At 44.4% G+C, this 20,324-nt stretch overlaps 1 protein-coding gene across 5 annotated transcripts in view; it reads left to right on the top strand.

Moving 5' to 3' along the window:
* ADAMTS6 (ADAM metallopeptidase with thrombospondin type 1 motif 6) overlaps positions 1-20,324 on the top strand; it is a 368,722-nt gene that overhangs the window by 335,343 nt on the left and 13,055 nt on the right. For all 5 annotated transcript variants that reach the window (XM_075932396.2, XM_006117000.5, XM_075932394.2 and 2 more), the window contains one exon: positions 945-1,101. In XM_075932396.2, coding sequence (XP_075788511.1) covers positions 945-1,101 — 157 coding nt within the window. The remainder of the gene's footprint in view (positions 1-944; positions 1,102-20,324) is intronic.

The following is a 20,324-nucleotide window of genomic DNA, read 5'->3' on the forward strand; positions in this document are numbered from 1 at the left end:
CTGGATATGAAGCAACAGTGTACCCTTGTAGCCAAGAAGACTAATGGCATATTAGGGTGCATTAGGAAGAGCATTGTCAGCAGATCCAGAGATGTGATGATTCCCCTTCATTCGGCTCTGGTGAAGCCACATCTGGAGTATTATGTCCAATTCTGGGCCCCCCCACTACAAAAAGGATGTGGAGGCATTGGAGAGGATCCAGCGGAGGGCAACCAAAATGATTGGAGCTTATGACCTATGAGGAGAGGCTGAGGAAGTTGGGTCTGTTTAGTCTGCAGAAGCAATGAGTAAGGGGGGATTTGATAGCAGCCTTCAACTTCCTGAAGGAAGGTTCCAAAGAGGATGGAGAAAGGCTGTTCTCAGTAGTGACAGATGGCAGAACAAGGAGCAATGGTCTCAAGTTATGGGGGGAGAGGTCCAGATTGGATATTAGGAAAATCTGTTTCACTAGGAGAGTGGTGAAGCACTGGAATGGGTTCCCTAGGGAAGTAGTAGAGTCTCCATCCCTAGAGGTATTTAAGTCTCAGCTTGACAAAGCCCTGGCTGGGTTGATTTAGTTGGGATTGGTCCTGCCTAGAGCAAGGGGGTGGACTTGATGACCTTCTGAGGTCTCTTCCAGCTATATGGTTCTATGATTCTATGCTTTGTAAACCAGATGTTTGGATATACTTTTGGAAATGCAAAATCCTAAACTGTTTATGATTTCCTTTGCTGTATTAGCCAAAAGAGATGCTAAGAAATGCTGTATATGCTATCTTTGCCCTATGTTTTTCTAACCACTACGTGTCCATGAAATAATTTGTTCTGGAATACATGTCCTCAATGGCTTTGGGTTTTGGGTTTTTTCTGTTTTATGTCTGTGCCATCCCTGTTCACTCTTCTGCTATCTTGTTTATATGTTAAAATTTGACAAAACTTAAATTTGATTTCTCTCTTATCCTTAGTGTTCTGCACAGTGTGGTCTGGGACAACAGATGCGAACTGTGCAATGTCTCTCATATACTGGACAAGCATCCACTGAGTGTCCAGAAACTGTTCGACCTCCATCAATGCAACAGTGTGAAAGCAAATGTGACAGTACTCCCATTTCCAACTCGGAAGGTAAGTCTGGCTCCTTAATATATTTTATCTCTGAAAAGAATAGATATCAGTGATGAATATTCACGAATAATGTATTGGTTTTTTTCTCCAATCACTGAATGGTTTATCTACAAATATTTTTAATTAGTCAGCCAGATGTATTCTGGAGACCACTGTGCAAATACACATGTTGTATAGCAGTGATCATTAAAAAGGCAACATTTAACCATTACCATTAAGATATCACACATTTTTCCTCTAAGCCCTGGTCTACACTAGAGGGTTATTTTGAAATAACAAGCAGAGAGTCCACGCTACCAAACCCTTATTTCAAAATAAGGGGCTGGTTATTTCAAAAAATAAACGCCTGCTTTCCATGAAGAATAATGCTTATTTTGAAACAGTTGTTTAGGAATAGTGGTAATGTGGACCTCCACTGCTGCTATTTTGAAATAACTACTCCCCAAAGTCATTCAAAGTAATTGCTCCCCAGTGCTTCTTAAGTTGAGATAGTGCGTCCACATTAATGGAGCCTGTCTTGAACTAATTTCGAGGCTTTCCTATAGTGTGGACCACTATTTTGAAGTAGTTGTTTCAGGAAATATTATTTCAAAATAAGTTATTTCAAAATAATTTCCTCATGTAGACATGCCCTAAATGCAGGGGATAACTGAGATACTGTAGCTACTATCGTGTAGCAGCTGTTGGTGTAATGAAGACCAGGGCACTTACATTGCTGTTTCAGCAAGACACTTCTACTCTTTATGATCCTACATGACCATCAAAGTGCACTGGCCTTGGCCCATTTTACTTTTTTAATGAATTTTCTGGGCATTTTTCCTATTATGCTTAATAACATCTATTTACAAGGGTAAGCTCACTAGGGCAGAGACCATGGCTGAAAGTCCTGGCCCTAGTAAAGTACATAAGAGTTTTGCATTGACTTTGCAATACATCACCAAGACATGAATGGTTTTAAAAATATAATGTCTTTACCGATTTTTAAACAGACAAACTTATAATATAAATTCTGAATAACAACACAAAATAAAAATATACTGTATAAAAACAATGTCCTGGACTTCTACACTGCCTCATTCCCACAATTCCTACTTAGCAATATTATGGCAGATATAACAATAAACACATTTTGCTCCATAAATATTTCAGTCGCTCTTGATATTGTGCTATTGGGATCTTCTAATACATGCAGATACTCCATATATTCAAGAATCATCAGGGTTTCTTTTGTATGTAAGGGTATGTCTAGACTACAGGGTTTTGTTGACAGAAGTTTTGTCGACAGATACTGTCGACAAAACTTCTGTCGACAAAGAGCGTCTAGACTACATCCAGTTCTGTTGACAAAGCAAGCCGCTTTGTCGACATAACAGTGTGGACGCAAAGGACAGTGTAGATGCAATAATGCCTTCTATCGACAGAACTCTGTCAACAAAAGGCATTATTCCTCATAGAATGAGGTTTACATACGTCGACAAAACTGCCGAGTTTTGTCGATGTTATGTTGACATAACTCAAAGGCAGTGTGGATGCAGGTATAGTTTTGTCGACAAAAGTCCACTTTTGTCGACAAAACCCTGTAGTCTAGACACACCCTAAGATACCAGTTAATGCATTAGCAAAAATTCTGGCATCACAACAGTCTAGTGACAGAATTTCTTACCACTTGCTGTAAGAAATCTGAGATTTTAAATAATCCTAGAATACATAGCAAGGTAGAAAAGAGTGGAAAGTGTACTCCCTATCTGCTGAATGTTATTCAACCAATAACATTAACTTCATCACACGGTGAAAAAAAGTATCTAATGGGGTTTTAAAAATAAAATAGTTTTAATGTAACCTGAGACCACATGGTATCAGTATGGACCAGAGCTAAGATTGCATGCATTCCTTAACCATGTTTCCATACATTAACCTTTTAACTGTTCTTCTTTACTAACTTGTGACTGTTAATTTCATTGTTTGTAATGCAAGTATTGGCATGTTTACACGGCTGTAATGATTTTTACCCTAATCTGGTAACATGTGCAGTCAGCCTTAATCTCGTTTTAACATATAGTTTGTCTGGAAATGGGCATGGCTGGTAGCACCATCTATTAAGTAAGCTTACCCAACACTTTTCACTGTAAGACCCTGATTTTAGTTGCTTATAACTGTACCAAACATTAATGGATTGGTCTAAAATTTTGCATCCCAGGTTTCTTCCTCAGGATGAATTTAATGAAATTTTTAGCCACAGAAGTTCAGTCATTTGAGAGGATGAGGCTAGGGAAAATTACATTACTTAGGTCATGGAAACAAAATATTTGGAAAGTGCTAATACCATGATCCTTTGGAGTAGGGTCTTGAAATTTAGCAGGGCAGTGGACTTTATGTCAGAGATATTTCTGTTATTGTTATGATGAAAACCTGCACAAATTTCACCAGGTTATAATTTTTTTTTTAAATTGTAGTTTGCACATACTTAATAGACATGCCGACCATAGGTCCTGGATTGTCCCAATTTTAAATACTCTGTCCTGGTGTCCCCATCAGGTAGTGAAATGTCCCAAAAGGCCCCACCAGACATTTCACTACATGATGGGGACACCGGCTACTCTGCATGGTCCCCACCCTTCCCCCACAGGATTGCCTCTGGCGTGTGGGGCCCCCGGTCCAGTTGTACCACCTCCTCCTCCTCCAGACTGCTTGTTGGTACAGTGGCCATCACTGCCACTGCCAGAGGGACCTGGGCAAGACAAAACCCGGTGGAGCCACTCCCAGACCGCCGCTCTTTGGCTGGGGCGCTGTGGACGGGGCGCATTCAGACTCAACAGGTGCAATCTATGTGCTGCTGCTTTCTTTTCTTCCTCCACCCCTCCCCACCTTGCTGGCAGTAAATCTAGTCTGACAAGGAAGGTCGGGGTTTCTTCACCCTGCCCACACACTCTCCAAGCGGGGAGCTGGTGCACCAGGATCCCCACTGTGTGTGTGTGTGGGGAGGGGAGGAGCTGAGCTCCCTCACCCTTCTAACCCCACTGGGGGAACGGCAGCCCACTGTTCGGAGGCTTTCCCTACTGCAAGGGGGTGTGAAGCCATAAAAATGTCCCCCCTTATGCCCCAACCCCCTCATCACAATCCCACTTACTCACTTCCCTCCCCATGCCTAGACCCTGCATCCCCAGCTTTCTCCAACACCCTCCTTTGCTCCTGCACCCTCCCTCCTGGCCAGACATCTTGTCCCATCCTGTCCCCTTTTGCACCCTCCCTCCTGCAGGTGCCCTACACCCAGCTGGCTTCTGCACCCTACTTCCCACTCAGACCTCGCAACCTCTCCCCCTTCTGCACCCAGATCCTGCACCCCATCCCTATCCCACACACTGGCAGCCCTATCCTGCACGTTGAACCCCTCATTTTTGTTCCCAGCCCAGAGCCTAAGGAGATCCACAAAATCTACTAACTCCAGAACCCCAGAAAAGTTAATCTGGCCTATGGGAAGCCCTGAACCTCAGTCCTCCCTGTCCCTTCCTCTTGCCCCGTGGGGCTGGAGTGCCAGAGGAGTGAAGTGCCTCATGTGGGGGCCATATTAGTGAGGTTTGGGGGCTTTTGGAAGAGGTTTTTTTGCTTCTCAGTTGTGTGGTCCCCAACTGATTTTTCTGTGGGTCAGTGGCCCCCAACACAAAAAAGATTCTTCTTCCAGGGGTGTCCCTGTGGGTGCTCCATCTTCAGGTGCATCAGCACCACTGCTCTCTCAATTGTCGATTTGTGACAGCAGTGCCCTATGTCCAACTGTGTGTGCGGTGCTCTGGCACATGCAGTCTGAAACGGCTACAGCACAGGGGCAGCCAGCCACCTCCTCAGTTCCTTCTCAACTGCCGTTGGCTTAGGTCACAGCTCAGCAGTCGCCCTCTACTATAGATAGTTTTAGTGTGTTCTCATAGTGATTTAGTTACTTATACCTCAGAATTAGTTACTGATTACTTACACCTCAAGTTTCCTTTTTCTTAAAAACAAAACAAAACAGAAAACTTTTTCTTCTTTTCTTTGGGTTCTTTAGTCATTAGGATTAGTTATTCAGATTAGGGTTTTTCTGCTGACACTGCAGTTCTGCTAAAAACCTCTCCTGCTCTCCGTGATATGCCTGGCTCACCTGGTTTTAAAAAGTGTACAGGCTGCAGATTATCTTTCTCTATATCTGATAGACACGACCGGTACGTCCGTTGCCTTGGGGAACAGCACCCCATAGATCACTGTCCTCATTGTCAAAAATTAACAGCGTGTACCAGAAAGACCACAGAGCTACAAGGAAAAATGATTCAATTTGAGAAAAAAGCTTGGTCTGGTTCTGACCCTGAGCAGTGTACCCCTCCGAGTCAGAAATCACCTGGGGCAGATTTGGAGAGAGCATCTCCTTCTGAAACAAGCCCGAAGGACCAGGGCAGTATTCACCCCAGGAAGAGGTCTTACTCCTCCCCCGGCACTGACTCTCCCATAAGGAAACGTCCTCTCCACAAGAATGCTGCACCCTCTCCCCTTCACAAAAGGGGTCGGACAAGCAGCCTGTAAGCGGGGCCGGCAGCATGACGAGCCATGACCCCAATTACCAAGAGAAAGAATGCACCTCCACTGAAGAGCCTTCTGCGGTGAAGTGCAAACCCTCCCTTCTGGCAGTGGCAAAAACAGCTCCAGCACCAGATGCCAATCACCACAAGCAGCACAGCCAAGCTGCGAGCACTCCACCTCAGACGGCAGTGATAGCACCATCAAAGCGCTCAGCACCAACTGCAAGTAAGAGGTAGTAGGCACTGCAAACAACCTCACTGCGCATGTCACGCATGGTGCAGTCCTTAATACTACCTCCCCCTCCGCCGGTACGACTTTTGACAAGAGTGGTAGACCTATATGTTAGTTCAGTGCCAGATACTCCTCTTTTTTATAGTGATGGCATGCTTAATACTTCAAGATGCAGTCTTTCCTCCACACCTGCCAGTTCAACAGCCCCAGTGTTTAGTGACGATGAGGAGGAAGTGTCTAACACATCACATCTACCAGGACATTTCTTACCCAAACAATAGCAATAAGTACAACAGTGGCAACCTGCACAGTGGTTTCCTCCCCCGCTCCCTCCCAACTGCCCATATTGGGACCCATGGGCAGCATATAGACCACAACAGGGGCACTAACCTCAGCTGCCATCCCCGGCACTGAGGTCTCAGGCACCAACATGCCGATCTTCAGAATGCTACAGGTCAGAAGAGGAAGACCTCGAGGTGGACATTACAGAGAATGAGCACTCATCTCACTCTCCTCTACCACACCTTGTTGTCACCCCTGATGACACAATCATGCCCCCATCAACAATCGCCGGGAATGATTTTAAGTCATTTCTGAGACTTTAGAGATTTCACTGTCTGACACGCCTCAGAAACAGCATAAATTGACAAATATATGGAACGCATATCCCCACATGAAACTGGCAATCCCCATGAACAAGGCATTTATGAACCCTGCCAAAAATATCTAGCAGACTCCCACCACAATCATACCGACCTCCAAGAGGGCCGATAAGAGATACATTGTTGCCCCTGAAAGAAGCAGAATTTCTCTTTTCTCACCCCATACCAAACTTGCTGGTGATTGGAGCAATTGACCAGAGAGAGAAGCAGCAGGCAACTCGTACCATCCCATATGACAGGGATTAGAAGAGGCTGGACACAATGGGGAAAAAAGCATATTAGTCAGCAAGTCTTCAACTCGGAATAGCTAACTACGTGGCATTACTGGCAAAATACACACGCCTCACATCTTTGACCAGTTAACAGCCTTTATTGAATCATTACCAGACAACCAAAAGGAACAGTTTATGGCCAATGTCAAGGAGGGCACGCGAATATCACATACAGCCCTCTAGGCAGCTGTTGATTAAGAGGATACAGCAGCTAGATCTCTGGCCTCTCCCGCAGTGATGAGACTGGCCTCTTGGCTCCAACTCTCTGGCTTCCCAAGAGAGGTACAATCCACAGTGGGGGATTTTCCATTCAAGGGCACCACGCTTTTCTCAGAGTCCACGAATACTTCTTTACACACCTTGAAGGATACCAAAATGACTCTAAAAACTCTAGGCATCCATGTGTCATGAAAAGAAAGCAGGCCATTCACTCAAAGATATAGAACACAACCGTTCAACCAGCAACAACACCATTATGACAATAGACAACAGCCATGTCAAAACAGACACAGACAATCCAACGAGCAGTCATCAGCTCAATGACCCTCAACGTCTAGACCACAATTTTGAAGTCCTGGTCGACAACCCCGATATTTCCGAGGCAGCAATCAGAACCATCCACAATATTTCACAGCAGACTTGCTGCATTCTATCCAGCTTGGTTCTGCACATCCACCGACAAGTGGGTGTTGGAAATTGTGAAAACTGGCTACTGCATCCCATTTTTAGTTATTCCTCCATCCCATCTCCCATCCCTCCCTTTTCATGGACCCCTCTCACAAACATGTGATCGCACAAGAGGAAGAACATGTTCTAAAGCTGGGAGCCATAGAAGAGGTGCCACAACATCACAGGGGCAGGTGTTTCTACTCCCATTACTTTCTCACCACCAAGAAGTCAGGTGGTTGGAGACCTATTCTGGACCACTTCAGGTTAAATCACTTCATCAGGTACCAATGCTTCAAGATGGTGATGCTAGGGATGATTATCCCTTCCTTGGAAAAGGAGCATGGCTGCCTACCCTCGACCTCCAGGACGCTTATTCCATATATCAATACACCCGTCACACAGGAGATTCCTACGCTTCATAGTACAAGACAGACACTTCCAGGACAGAGTGTTACCATTGGACTCTCGACAGTGCCAAGAGTATTCTCAAAAGTGCTGGCTGTAGTGGCTGCACATCTATGCAAGGTGGGCATCACCATTTTTCCCTACATAGACGACTGCCTAGTGACGGGCCCAACACAGTAGCACATGTCGCAGGCAGTAGCAACAACAAGAATTCTTTTCATGACACTCAGCCTCAAAAAACATCACAAGGTGCACACTCACCCCAACTCAGACACTAGAGTTTATAGGGTACACTTAGATTGCACACTAGCCAGTGCCTCACTACAAATCCATAGATGGACTACATTGAGGGACCAGAACAGCCCAGTGACATCAGCATGTCTCTGCCTTCAAATCCTGTGTCACATGGTGGTGGCCACTTTCGTAGTAACCCACGCTCGCCTACACATGAGGCCACTACAAGCACGGCTGCACTTGATCTACCGCCTGCAAATTCACTCTCTGAACACACAACTCTCCTTACCTATCAGAATAAAATCTTCTGTAAGGTTGTGTCTAGACTACAAAGAAAAGTCAGAAAAAGACACACAAATTGTGAACTGCAATTTGCATACCTTTTTCCGCTTTTCTTTCAAAAGAGGCTTTTCTGACATTTGGCCCGTCTATACTGGGTCAAATATCAGGAAAAAAGCCTCTTTTGGATCATCCCTTCTTTCTCGTTTAATGAGGTTTACAGGATTGCCGAAAAATTTTTCAGAAAAGCAGATGCGTTCCTTGGACACAGCAGAGCTTTTCCGGAATACCTCCGGTATCTCGGAAAAACTCTGAAATCTAGATGTACCCTCACATAGTGGACCCACCAGGGCAATGTACTTGTAGGCGTCCCTTTCCAACGCAACCCCCGCCAGCCACAATTACTACAGATGCATCGCTGCTAGGCTGGGGAGCACACCTCAGCCACAGAGTAGTCCAGGGCCAATGGACTCAGGATGAATCCAGGCAACACATCAACCTACATAGGACGGTATGAAAGGCATGCATATACTTTCTCCCCGTGATATACAACAAAACAGTCCAAATCCTCATGGTTACAAGATGCAGTAACTGGTGTTCTTTAAGATCGTTGTCCCTGTGGGAGCTCCACCTCCCATCCTCCTCCCCTCTGCTTCAGACTCTAGAACATCCAGCTCAGAGAAGGAACTGAGGAGGTGGCCGGCTGCGTGTGCATAGTAGTCGTTCCAGATTGCACACCCCGGCATTCTGCATGCACAGTCGGCCACAGAGCACTGCTATCACAAATCTCTGATCAAGAGCGCAATGGCACTGATGCACTGAAGGTGGAGCACCCACGGGGACAATCATCTTGAAGAACTCCAGTTACTGCACCTGGTGAGTAACCTTCCATTCCCCATCTATGCCATAAATAAAGAAAACATTGAAACCTTTTGTGTTGGACACGAATTAATATATTACTTTATTTTAAATGAAGTTTGATAAACTAACATGAGAAAGTTAAAACAGTTAATCTGTTTAATAATTTAAATAAAACCATTTTCCCTAGCTGCAGCTCTAGTAAAATGGCTTGGGCATAATTATGTAATTAACGGTGAGTTCCCACTAGCAATCCTAGCTGGTCACCTGCCATATTTGCTCTTCTTTCCGCAGGAACTACATTAAGTTTCCAAAGTCAAGTTGCCTCGTAAACCTTAACTCTGGCATTGCCTCACTTCTGAGTCCTTGACTTTGCAACTTTAATCATTATATTTTAACATTATTTTATGTGTAATATGAAATACAATATCAAATATGATTTACTTGTGTCTTCTCACAGAATTGAAAGGTTGGAAATCTATTATCCTGTTAGTGTTTACCATCAAAATGTTGTCCTGTATTCTACTTCATAATGCAGAAGACACACATTTATAGTAAAAAGTCTTTCCTGTTTTGGATTCAGATTTTAACTATATAACTGCAACATTGCTCACATTTACCCTAATACTGTACTTGTAGCACAATAAGGATTGCTAATAGATGGACTCCATAAATTCAGAATTAACACGAAAACTTGTCAGATGGAGATTTCAATTAGATAAGTGAAACAATGTAGTGTGAATTTAGATGGGCATTTTATTTAATCTCTTAGAACTTCTGATTTCACATAGAAGCTTATAGCTTAATGTTGTTAATTGAAAGACTTTCCCTTTGTTATCTCAATATTTTTAATTCCCATTCAGATAATATTACATCTTTTATTCTTGGCTATCTATTATCAGTGAAGATGGTTGTATAAAATAAATCCTGCACTTTTATAAATCAAGAGCTAACTGTTAATTAGCTGGAAAAAAGTTGTATTTTGTCAAGAAGTAGTGTAAAAAAGTATTTATTAGTGAGCAGGACCAGCTTTAGGAAGTGCAGGGCCCAATTCAAACCATTTTGGCGGGGCCCGCTCCCCGCCCAAGGATTTTTTGTTGAGCAAAAAAAAAAAACCACACGCACAACAAACCATAACCATACACAAATATCACATCAGAAGCAGATCTGATCAAAATGTATATCAATATAGTTGAACATTTACAAAAAAAATGCCATCCTTTATTATGCAAAATTTTACACAAAATTAAATGAGTTGCCTTAAGTGTAGGTCAAATATTTTCAATTGCAAACTATCCAATTTTTTCAATAAAGTTTAAAGTTTGATTTTTAAAAAGTTACCAGAGAGCGTTGCAGTTTTCTGTTACATTGATTTACTTTTTACATATTAAAAATGGAGTCTTTGTTAAGAAAGTGTCAGTTCTGTGGTCAAGTTCCAGTCCTTAGTGATTTCAGCACCAATGATTTCACTAGGTAATATGGTACCTCACCACCATTGCCTCCTTTGCACTGCCCTTCAACACACTGCTTGAATGTCGAGTCCAAGGTCAGTCTGCACAAGATTTTATCTATGATTTTTGCTCAAGCGATCACTGAGACAGGACAAGGACTCTCAATTGATTCTAGTCAGCTCTGCCTTTAAAAACTGGATGTGAAATGTCAGATATAATTAAGGACTCCCAAATAGACTCTACACCACCAGAAATAAAACCTATTTCCATCTTCTGTGACTTTCAGTTAGATGTGACTCACTATCCTCTGCTTAGTGTTCAAGTTATGGTAGACCCTAAGCCAGGTCATAGTAAGTTCAGGTCATTAACCTTTTAATCGTACAATATGGATAACATTTCATTCTCCCAGCTCCAAGTCTTAAGTGAATTTCAACCCAAAAGAGCCAAAATTGATCACCTTGACACAGCAAGTGTGTCTACTGATCTCTGTGGCAAAGGTTGTCTATATAAATAAGGTCTGCTCGTGAAGCCTTTTCCTACAGTTGATTAACAGATAGCAGTAGATAGCTCATTCAGACCACCAGCTGATAATAGTTAATCACCCTGACCAGTCATTAACCATAGTCATGGACTCACCCTACTCTCCATTGTCTCTATGATTCTCTGATGACCTGTGACAAAAGAGGAGGGTGGAAAGGGAAACTGAAGGGAGAGACCTCTCTAAATTCACCAATCAAAGAGCAGTATTGCCAACCCAAAAATCACAAGGAACACCTACACAAAGTTATATGAGTGGTCTACATATCATAAGATTTTTTTAAAAATAAAACATGTTGGATTTTTATTGGCCTTTTGTTTCTTGAGTATTTAGGGTTCATGTTTTAAAGCTTTCCTCCTTAGCTGTAAGGCCCAGAAGTATAGAGAACTTTTTTTAAATGAAAGCTGAGATTCCTACATAATCAATTGACTCCAGGCCTTTACAAAAACACCAAATGTTTTGAGACTCATGGTAAAACAATGGAGGAATTTTTGTGAGCCTATGCTTTGCCCACAGTATAAATAAAAAAACCCACAATATCTTCTCCACTAACCATCCTAATGAGATACTGCAAATGGTGAACTGAATTCAACAGCTCTTGATATGAACAGGTATCAACCTAGTTTTTCATATTTGATATGGGTTACCAGGAATCATACATGACAATATGAAATCTTTCCACTCTCAAGTCAGCATATTCACAAAGCACCTATAATTTTGACCCATACATTTATTGGATAGTGAAAGAGAAAGGAGGGGAATTAGTGTAGATAAATGTTCAAATTAAAAAAAAAAAAGCCTGTAGGAATTAGGACTGGGCTCCTACATCTCACGTTCAGAACTGACTAGGACACTTATGACCAGATTTTCAGAGATGTGTAAAGATCAGATAGATATATTTGAAGATCCGAGTTGGCAACTCTTTAGGAGCTTAATTACCTTTGAAAATCTGAGCTTAGATTTCCAAGTCCAATTTTCAAAAATGACTTTAGTCACTCAAGTGCTTTTGAAAATTTTAACTGGGGGCCTAAAGAGACAAAAATAGACAAAAGGCAGGAGATATGGTATTCCTTTTAAAAACGTATGACATCTATTTTAACTAAATTTTATATTATTTTTCTCCTAGGGGCAACTGACCCCTCCAGCCCCCTCACTACGCCACTGCCCCCCTTCCTGCAGATCTATCATTTTATGCATGTGCAAGATTTGTGAGAGCCGTCCCATGAATCTGCAGTTAGTGTCTGTGGCGCCTGCTTCTGTGTGGTGTCTCAATGCCACCACATTCACCTCCAAAGAGGAGGCTTCCCAAAGGAGACCCTTGCTGCTGACCCCCAAGTCATCCACAGGTCCAGTCTCCTTTCAATGGGCCCACTTCCCAGGGCTCTTTGATCTTGGATCTGGCTTCCATCCCCTCTCCAACCCCCATCAGAACTACTGTGCCCTCTTGGCTTAGGAAAAGAATAAACAGGAGGATTGGAAATTAACCAGCCAAGTCTCACGTCGCCTAGGCAGGGAATGAGACATCTACAGATTCAACTTAAGAACCCCAGGCGTCCCCAAGTCAGCTGCTGCTGAAACTGATCAGCGTCTGATTCCAGGAAGCCCGGGGCAGAGCAACTCTGCCTTGGGCTTCCTGTAGTCAGCGCTGGTCAGTTTCAGCAGCTGCTGACTTGGGGACGCCTGGGGCAGAGCAGCTGGGGTGCTGCTGGGTTGCTCCAGTAGCGCCGCTCCTCGGCGCTACTGGACCAATCCACCAGCACCCCAGCTGCTCTGCCCCAGGCGTCCTGATTCAGCCGCTGCTGAAACTGACCAGCAGCGGCTGAATCAGGACACCTGGGGCAGAGCAGCTGGGGTGCTGCCGGGTTGGTCCAGTAGCGCCCAGAGCGGCGCTGCGGGACTCACCAGCAGCGCCCCAGCTGCTCTACCACAGGCATCTGGAGAAAAGCCTGGACTGCTGGGGGGGAGGGAGCGTACTAGTTGCACCCCCCCCCCAGCAGACCAGGGAGACGCGGGCGGGGGACCGAGACACACCGCGGTCCCGCCGCCTCCGTGGCTTTGCTCCCTGGTCTGCTGGAGACCAACAGACCAGGGAGATGGGGAGCAAAGCCGCGGAGCACGCCGGCAGCCGGACAGCCGCGGCACATCTGGGCTGTCCGCTGCCCGCGTGCTCCGCGGCTTTGCTCCCCATCTCCCTGGTCTGCTGTAGACTAGCAGACCAGGGAGACGGGAAGCAAAGCCTCTGAGGACGCCAGCAGCGGGACAGCCGCGGCGCGTCTGGGCTGTCCACTGCCCGCGTGCTCCCCAGCTTTGCTCCCCGTCTCCCTGGTCTAGGGAGACGTGGAGCAAAGCCGCAGAGCACGCGGGCAGTGGACAGCCCAGACTCGCCACGGCTGTCCCGCTACCGGCGTCCTCAGAGGCTTTGCTTCCCGTCTCCCTGGTCTGCTAGTCTCCAGCAGACCAGGGAGACAGGCAGCAAACCCCGTTCGTAACTCGGGGACTGCCTGTATATACAAATAGCTTCTCTCACACTGACAGGCATGAATATAAAGATTAAGGCAAGACTACACAACACACAGGCCCCATTTAAGTCAGTTCTGCTGCTATTAATAAAATGCAATATTTACCCAATTTCTACTCATGTGACAGCATTTTTCATGAGCAATGAGAGTCCAAAAATTTAACTACTAAAACATAACAGAAGATCATTACACTGACTACTTTTTTGTTTTGGCTCCCACTCGCTGGCCACGTGTTGATCCCCACATAAACCCAAACTGCACTGTGGAGCGCAAAGAAACTGGCCGTGGGCAGCATACCAAGTTGTTAATAAATATTTTATAAACCTTTCCCTTTTCTCTCTGCTGCCATGTCTCCTCTCCTTGCTCCATCATCTCCCCTGGTACCTGCTGCCCCCAAACTCCTCACCCTCCTCTGCTGTCCAGACTCCTGCCCTTCTCACTGCCCTCAGCTCTCCTGTGACCTGCCCCCTTCCACCAGTCCTTCTCTCGCCCCTGTGCCCACTCCTCCTGTATCCCCACTCTGACCATGTGAGCTACCCCTCTTCTAACACCTCCCTCTACACACCTGCCCAGCCTCTCTCCTCTGGTGCTGGTCCCTTCCCTGCAGGTGTCTGCGCTTCTGCTTCATGCCCAGAATCCCCTGGCACCTGTACCTTCCCTTAGCCCTGCACCCTCCTCGTCCCTCCCCCTTCCGTCACTGCCCCTTCCCCCTTTTTCCCTGATGCCCATCCCCTCACCACTCTCTGCTCCATTCCCCTCATGCCCCTGTGCCCTCACACCTGCCTTGCTCCATTCCTACCTTTTGCATGCCCACCCCTTCTTTCAAGCCTTCTCCCAGCACCTCCCCTTCCAGCCCCCAATGCCCTTCCCCTCCCTTCTCCTCTCCCAGCATCACCCTGTGCCTCCTCCCACTGACACCTCCCCTCCTGGCCTTTCCCTCATTGTGTGCACTTGGTCCCCTGTCATTTGTCTCTCCTCCAGCCTGTCTCTTGATACCTTCCCCTTACTTCCTCCTCCGCACAAGCCTCTTCCTCTCCCAGACCTCCTCCTAGTTTCCCCCTCACCTACCTTTTGCGGGGCCAGACTCCAAACCGCGCACACCACCGCCATCTTTCCAGTTTCAAAATCCTGGACGTGACATCACATCACTCCCGGGCATCTCCCCGCTCACCTGCATGGCGGCAGCAGCAGCCGGCAGTGTGCGCAGGTAAGGGCAGGGAGCCCAGCCGGCCAAGCCGAGGGAGCCGACTTCCGGGTGCAGGGCACGGGACTCCCTTAGGCACGGGGCCCAATTCGGCCAAATCAGCTTAAGGCTGACCCTGTTAGTGAGTATGATTTATTTCCTACTTGTCACCTCTTTCCAGACTAAAGGGTTTTGGTGTTATTTAGTAACACTGTGATTATTGAAAAAAATACCATGTTCTAAGAACAATAAAGAAGAGAAAGAGCTGGCGTAAGTTCTTCTAATGAAGACAATTGTCTTTTTAATGTTTATCTTAAGTAACAGTTTTAAAAGTTAGATTGCCATAAGGTTCACATTTTTGCCCTTGGACACAATGAAAATATTCATTGGAGGTTGGAGATATATGAAGGCAGTTAAGGACAATTGTTATAGATGCAGTTAGAGCCAGTTTATATTAGCTGGTATGGATCATAATGTACATTGATTCAAAAAGGGTAAGCAGTACCTATTATGCATCCTCCTGAAGCTATTAGGAATATGTAGCCATATACCTGTGAGCACAATTTGGTCCTACATTCTGAAATATTAAAGATCCAAAATTTCAAAAAAAGGCAACTAGAGTTTGACTGTAAAACAACTGCTTTCTCTCTCATTTTTTCAATTAATTACAAATATATCTGTATAGATATGTGTCTGATATCTATAGTTAAATACTGAATATGTGCTTTGTCTCAGAATGTGGACTTATAGAACATTTTCTGCTTATCCCTTTTGGCCTTTAACACAATCCTCTTAAATATAATACAAGCTGAAATTTTTGAATTACTAGATTTAATGGCCCCTATCCATTTAGTCTACATGGCTAAATTGCTTGTGTTACTATAATGTCACCCTTGACGTAAATAGTCAGGCAAAGTATTTTAACATGCTGGTGGTGACACAAAGCTTTTAGGATTTCAAGAATTTACTAATCCTAAAGATCATAACTAATCTCAGGCTTTTATTACATAAAATCTTTTCGTCTCATAAAGATCAACCATTTTCCATTAGACTGAGCTAAGCAGGCAATTCCAGCTGCTCTTAGTGGAACATGTTAACATTTCTTTTTAAATAATATTATTTACTTTCTAAACAAGAAAAAATGAGTTTTGGTTATACACCTGCCACAAAGCTGAAGGCAAAATAAATGTTACTCTACATAACGAGAATTTAATCAGCTTGCTGCTTGCTGGCATGTACAATTCAAAAGCTTATAGAGTTTTTAAACTAGCGGCTGTGGAAAAGCTGACAGATACAGAGGAGTAGTGGATTTGTACAGACATATCCTATAGGGGCAGTTTTATTAAAGGGGATACTCTGTGACCTAATAAAGAGAAGAAGATAGAAATGGAGGAATTAAAGGATAGAGCTCAAGAGAAACAGTCAAACCAAAAAGAGTCCCATTCATCACATCACATGAAGGCAGACAACTACTGTATATACTCGAACATAAGACCGTTCATTTATAAGCTGACCCCCCAAACTCACAGAGGAAAAAATGGTAAAACGTCACTGACCCATTTATAAGCCAAATCCAAAGTACAGATGTCCAATCTCAGCTCCTCAGGGTCAACCTCAGCAAAGAGGCTCTCAGCTGAGGTTTTAGTACTTTACACTTTAACATTGAGCTTTAGCCACAGGAAGAAAGGGATGGGGAGGTGGACTGTAGGATTTGCTGGCTGCCGGGAAGCTAATATTTAAAGTGTTAAGTGTTATCAGTAAAAAAACAACAAATAGTCTTGCAGCACCTTACAGACTAACAAAAAATGTAGATGGTATCATGAGCTTTCATGGGCACAAAAGACTACATGTTTTGTTACTCTTTAAGGTGCTACTAGACTATTTGTTGTGTTTTAAGTTTTTCCAGTTACAGACTAACTCGGCTACTCCTCTTAAGCTTTTCTACATATTTTGTTAGTTTCTAAGGCACGGGTCGGCAACCCCCAGCACATGTGCCATAAGCGGCATGTGAGTTGACTTCCCATGGGATGCGGGGTGGGAACTCAGCCCTACTCCTCCCCCTGCGCATCAGGGAGCCCTGCTGTGGCTCCAGCCTCAGCCGAGCAGCTGACGGCTGGAGCAACAGTTCGAACTCCCTGATGGGAGGGCGGAGGGCCGGGAGAGGAGTGACTGCATGTCCCTGGAGCTGCCCCTGCCTGGCTTAGGGGTGCAGCTCCCGGGAACTAAGGGGTTAATACCCCCATCCCAGCTACAGGCTTCCTGCTTCAGGAGGGGGCAGGGCTGGGCCTGCTCTGCAGAGCCAGGACTAGGTGGCCGGTGCACATGGTGTGCCGGGGCCTGGGCTACTTCCCGTGGGCTTTGTGCAGGGTTGGGTAGCTCCTTTCCCAGCACCCCTCTGTGACCAACTGGGCTGGAGCCAACCCTGGGCGCCCCTGGGTCCACCTGCTCCACTCCAGGAGACGCAGCCTGTAGGCAAAGTGCTGGTCTGGGCAGGGAAGAGACTCTTCTCCACTCCGCCTCTCCTTGCCCCAGTGCTGCTATCCTGCTGGTGAGTGCTGGGGGCACGGGGATGTGGGGGCAGGATGGGAAGGGGCAGGAGTTGCACTGAGGGGCATGTGGCGATGCAGGGGATCGGGCTGGGGGGGGTCATGGGGCTGAGGGAAGCAAGGCACTAGCTATTTGGATGCGTTCTCACCCTCTCACCTTTTCTGTGTTACTCCCCCTCTTGCCTCCAAGCCCCCTCTCATGCCCCCACTCCTCACCCTCTCTAGCTGCCAAACTCCCTTCCAGACTCTGCCCTCCTCACCCATTCCTGCATCTCTATCCCACTTCCTGGGAGCTCTGTCCTTCATGTTGAACTCCTCATTTTTGTTCCCAGCCCAGAGCCTAAGGGGATCCACAAAATCCACTAACTCCAGAACCCCAGAAAAGTTAATCTGGCCTATGAGAAGCCCTGAACCTCAGTCCTTCCCTTCCCTTCCCCTCACCCCATGGGGGCTGGAGCACAGAGGAATGAGGTGTCTCAGTTGGGGGCCACATCAGTGAGGGTTGGGATTTTTTGGAGGAGTTCTTTTGCTTCTCACTTGTACTGTCCCCAACTGATTTTTCTGTGGGTCAGTGACCCCCAACTCAAAAAAGGTTCCCCACCCCTGTCATAAAGAAGGAAAATATTGAAGCCTTTTGTGTTGGACATAATATTTTACTTTATTTAAAATGAAGTTTGGTAAACTAACATGAGAAAGTTAAAATGATTAATCTGTTTAATAATTTAAATTAAACCGTTCTCCCCAGCTGCAGAACTAGCAAAATGGCTCAGGCGTTGCTTAATGTGGCTCAGGAATAACCCAGAACCCATTCAGAAGCTGACCCCAGTACTTCACAGAAGGATTTTTTTCCAAAAATAGTCAGCTTATGAATGAGTATAGACAGTAAATACTGACATTTTTTATAAGTGCTTGTATATGAATGTTAGAAGTCTAAGTACTAAGATGGGTGAACTTGAGTGCATAGTATTAAATGAGGATATTGATACAATAGGCATAACAGAAACTTGATGATAGAATGATGATAATCAATGGGACACAGTAATCGCAACAAATAAAATATATAGACAGTATATGGTGCTGGTGGGGAATTGGCATTATATGTAAAAGAAAGCAAAGCGTCAAATATAGTAAAAATATTAAATAAATCATACTGTTCTACAGAACATTTATGTATAGAAATTCCATGCTTGAATAATAAGAATATATCAGTAGGAATATTTTAGTAATTACCTGACCATCATATCTTTCTAATATTCTGGAACTGACATGGCATACAAGAGGTGATGGTGATTTGAATGCTGAGGGACATTAGGGAGGCTACAAAAACAGAAAATCCTATAATAATGGGGAAATGTAATAACTATCTCCATAGTGAGGGGGTACGTGTCACCTCAGGACAGATTGCAGAGATGACATTTCTAAACACCATTAATGAATGTTTCTTGAAGCATCTAGTCCTGGAGTGACAATTCTTGACTTAGTTCTATGTGGAGCATAGGATCTGTTCCAAGCCATGAATATAGCTGAACTAGTTGTCAATGGAAATCATAATAATCAAATGTAACATACCTGTAGGAGGAAATTCACCATAGCAGCATTTAACTTTAAAAGGGGAATTACAAAAAAGTGACAAAGCTAATTCAACAGAAATTAAAAGGAACTGTCACAAGAGAGAAATGCCTGCAAGCTGCATAGAAATTATGTAAAATACCATAATACAGACTCAGAGAAAATGTATACCCCAAATAATACAACAAGAAAAAAAAACAAGTAGAAATGCCACCAGGGTTAAACAATAGAGTACAAGAGGCAATTAGACGCAAGAAGACGTCCTTCAGAAAATGGATGCCAAATCCTGCTGAGGAAGACAGAAAGGAGCATCAATGCTGGCAGCCTATAATTAGTCAGGCTGAACCAGAATTTGAAGAACAACTAGCAAAAAGACACAAAAACTAACACTAAAAATTTTTAAGTACACCAGGAGCAGGAAGCCTACCAATCAGGAAGAGGAGGTACTGGATGTTGAAAGTGCTAAAAAGAAGTATTCAAAGGCAAGGATATTGTGAAAAATCTGAATGAATTGTATTGGTCATTATTACTGAGGATGCGAGGGAGATTCCAACATATGAACCAATTTTTTTATATGACAAATCTGAGGAACTGTCCCAGATTCAGGTTTCAGGAGAGGTGGTTTTGGTACAAATTAATAAATAATAATAAGTCACCAAGACTAGATGGTATTCACTAAAGAGTTCTGAAAGAACTCAAATATGAAATTGCAGAACTGCTAATTATGATATTCAACCTTTTGATTAAAATCAACTTCTGTTCCAGATGACTATAGGATAGCTAATGTAATGCAATTTGTGTTTAAAAAAAATTTCCAGTGATACTAGCAATTAGAGGCTGGTAAGCTTAACTTCAGTGCAGGCAAATTGATTGAGACTATAGTAAAGAAGAGAATTATCAGATACTTAGATGAACTTAATATGTTGGGGGAAAGTCAACATGGCTTTTACAAAGGGAAGTCTTATCTCATCAGTCTGTTAATATTTGTGAGGGTGTCAACAAGCATGTTGACATGGGAGATCCAGTTGTTATAGTGTACTTAAGCTTTCAGAAACTCTTGGACAGGATTTGTTATGATCATGAGCGTTAGTCAGCATCCTGCGGACTAAGGGGTTAAATATGTCCCTTACCTAAACCTGGTGGCAGGCAGCCAATAGAAATGTAGGTAGGAATTTCAAACCCGGACAAAGGAATTTTTGGGTTTTTCCCTCCTTTGTCCCTGAGTAGTTTCTATCCAGCTATTGAAGGGGACAGGATATCTCCCT

Source organism: Pelodiscus sinensis, chromosome 6, assembly GCF_052426305.1.
Source record: "Pelodiscus sinensis isolate ZL-2025 chromosome 6, ASM5242630v1, whole genome shotgun sequence".
NCBI classification, from domain to species: Eukaryota; Metazoa; Chordata; order Testudines; family Trionychidae; genus Pelodiscus; species Pelodiscus sinensis.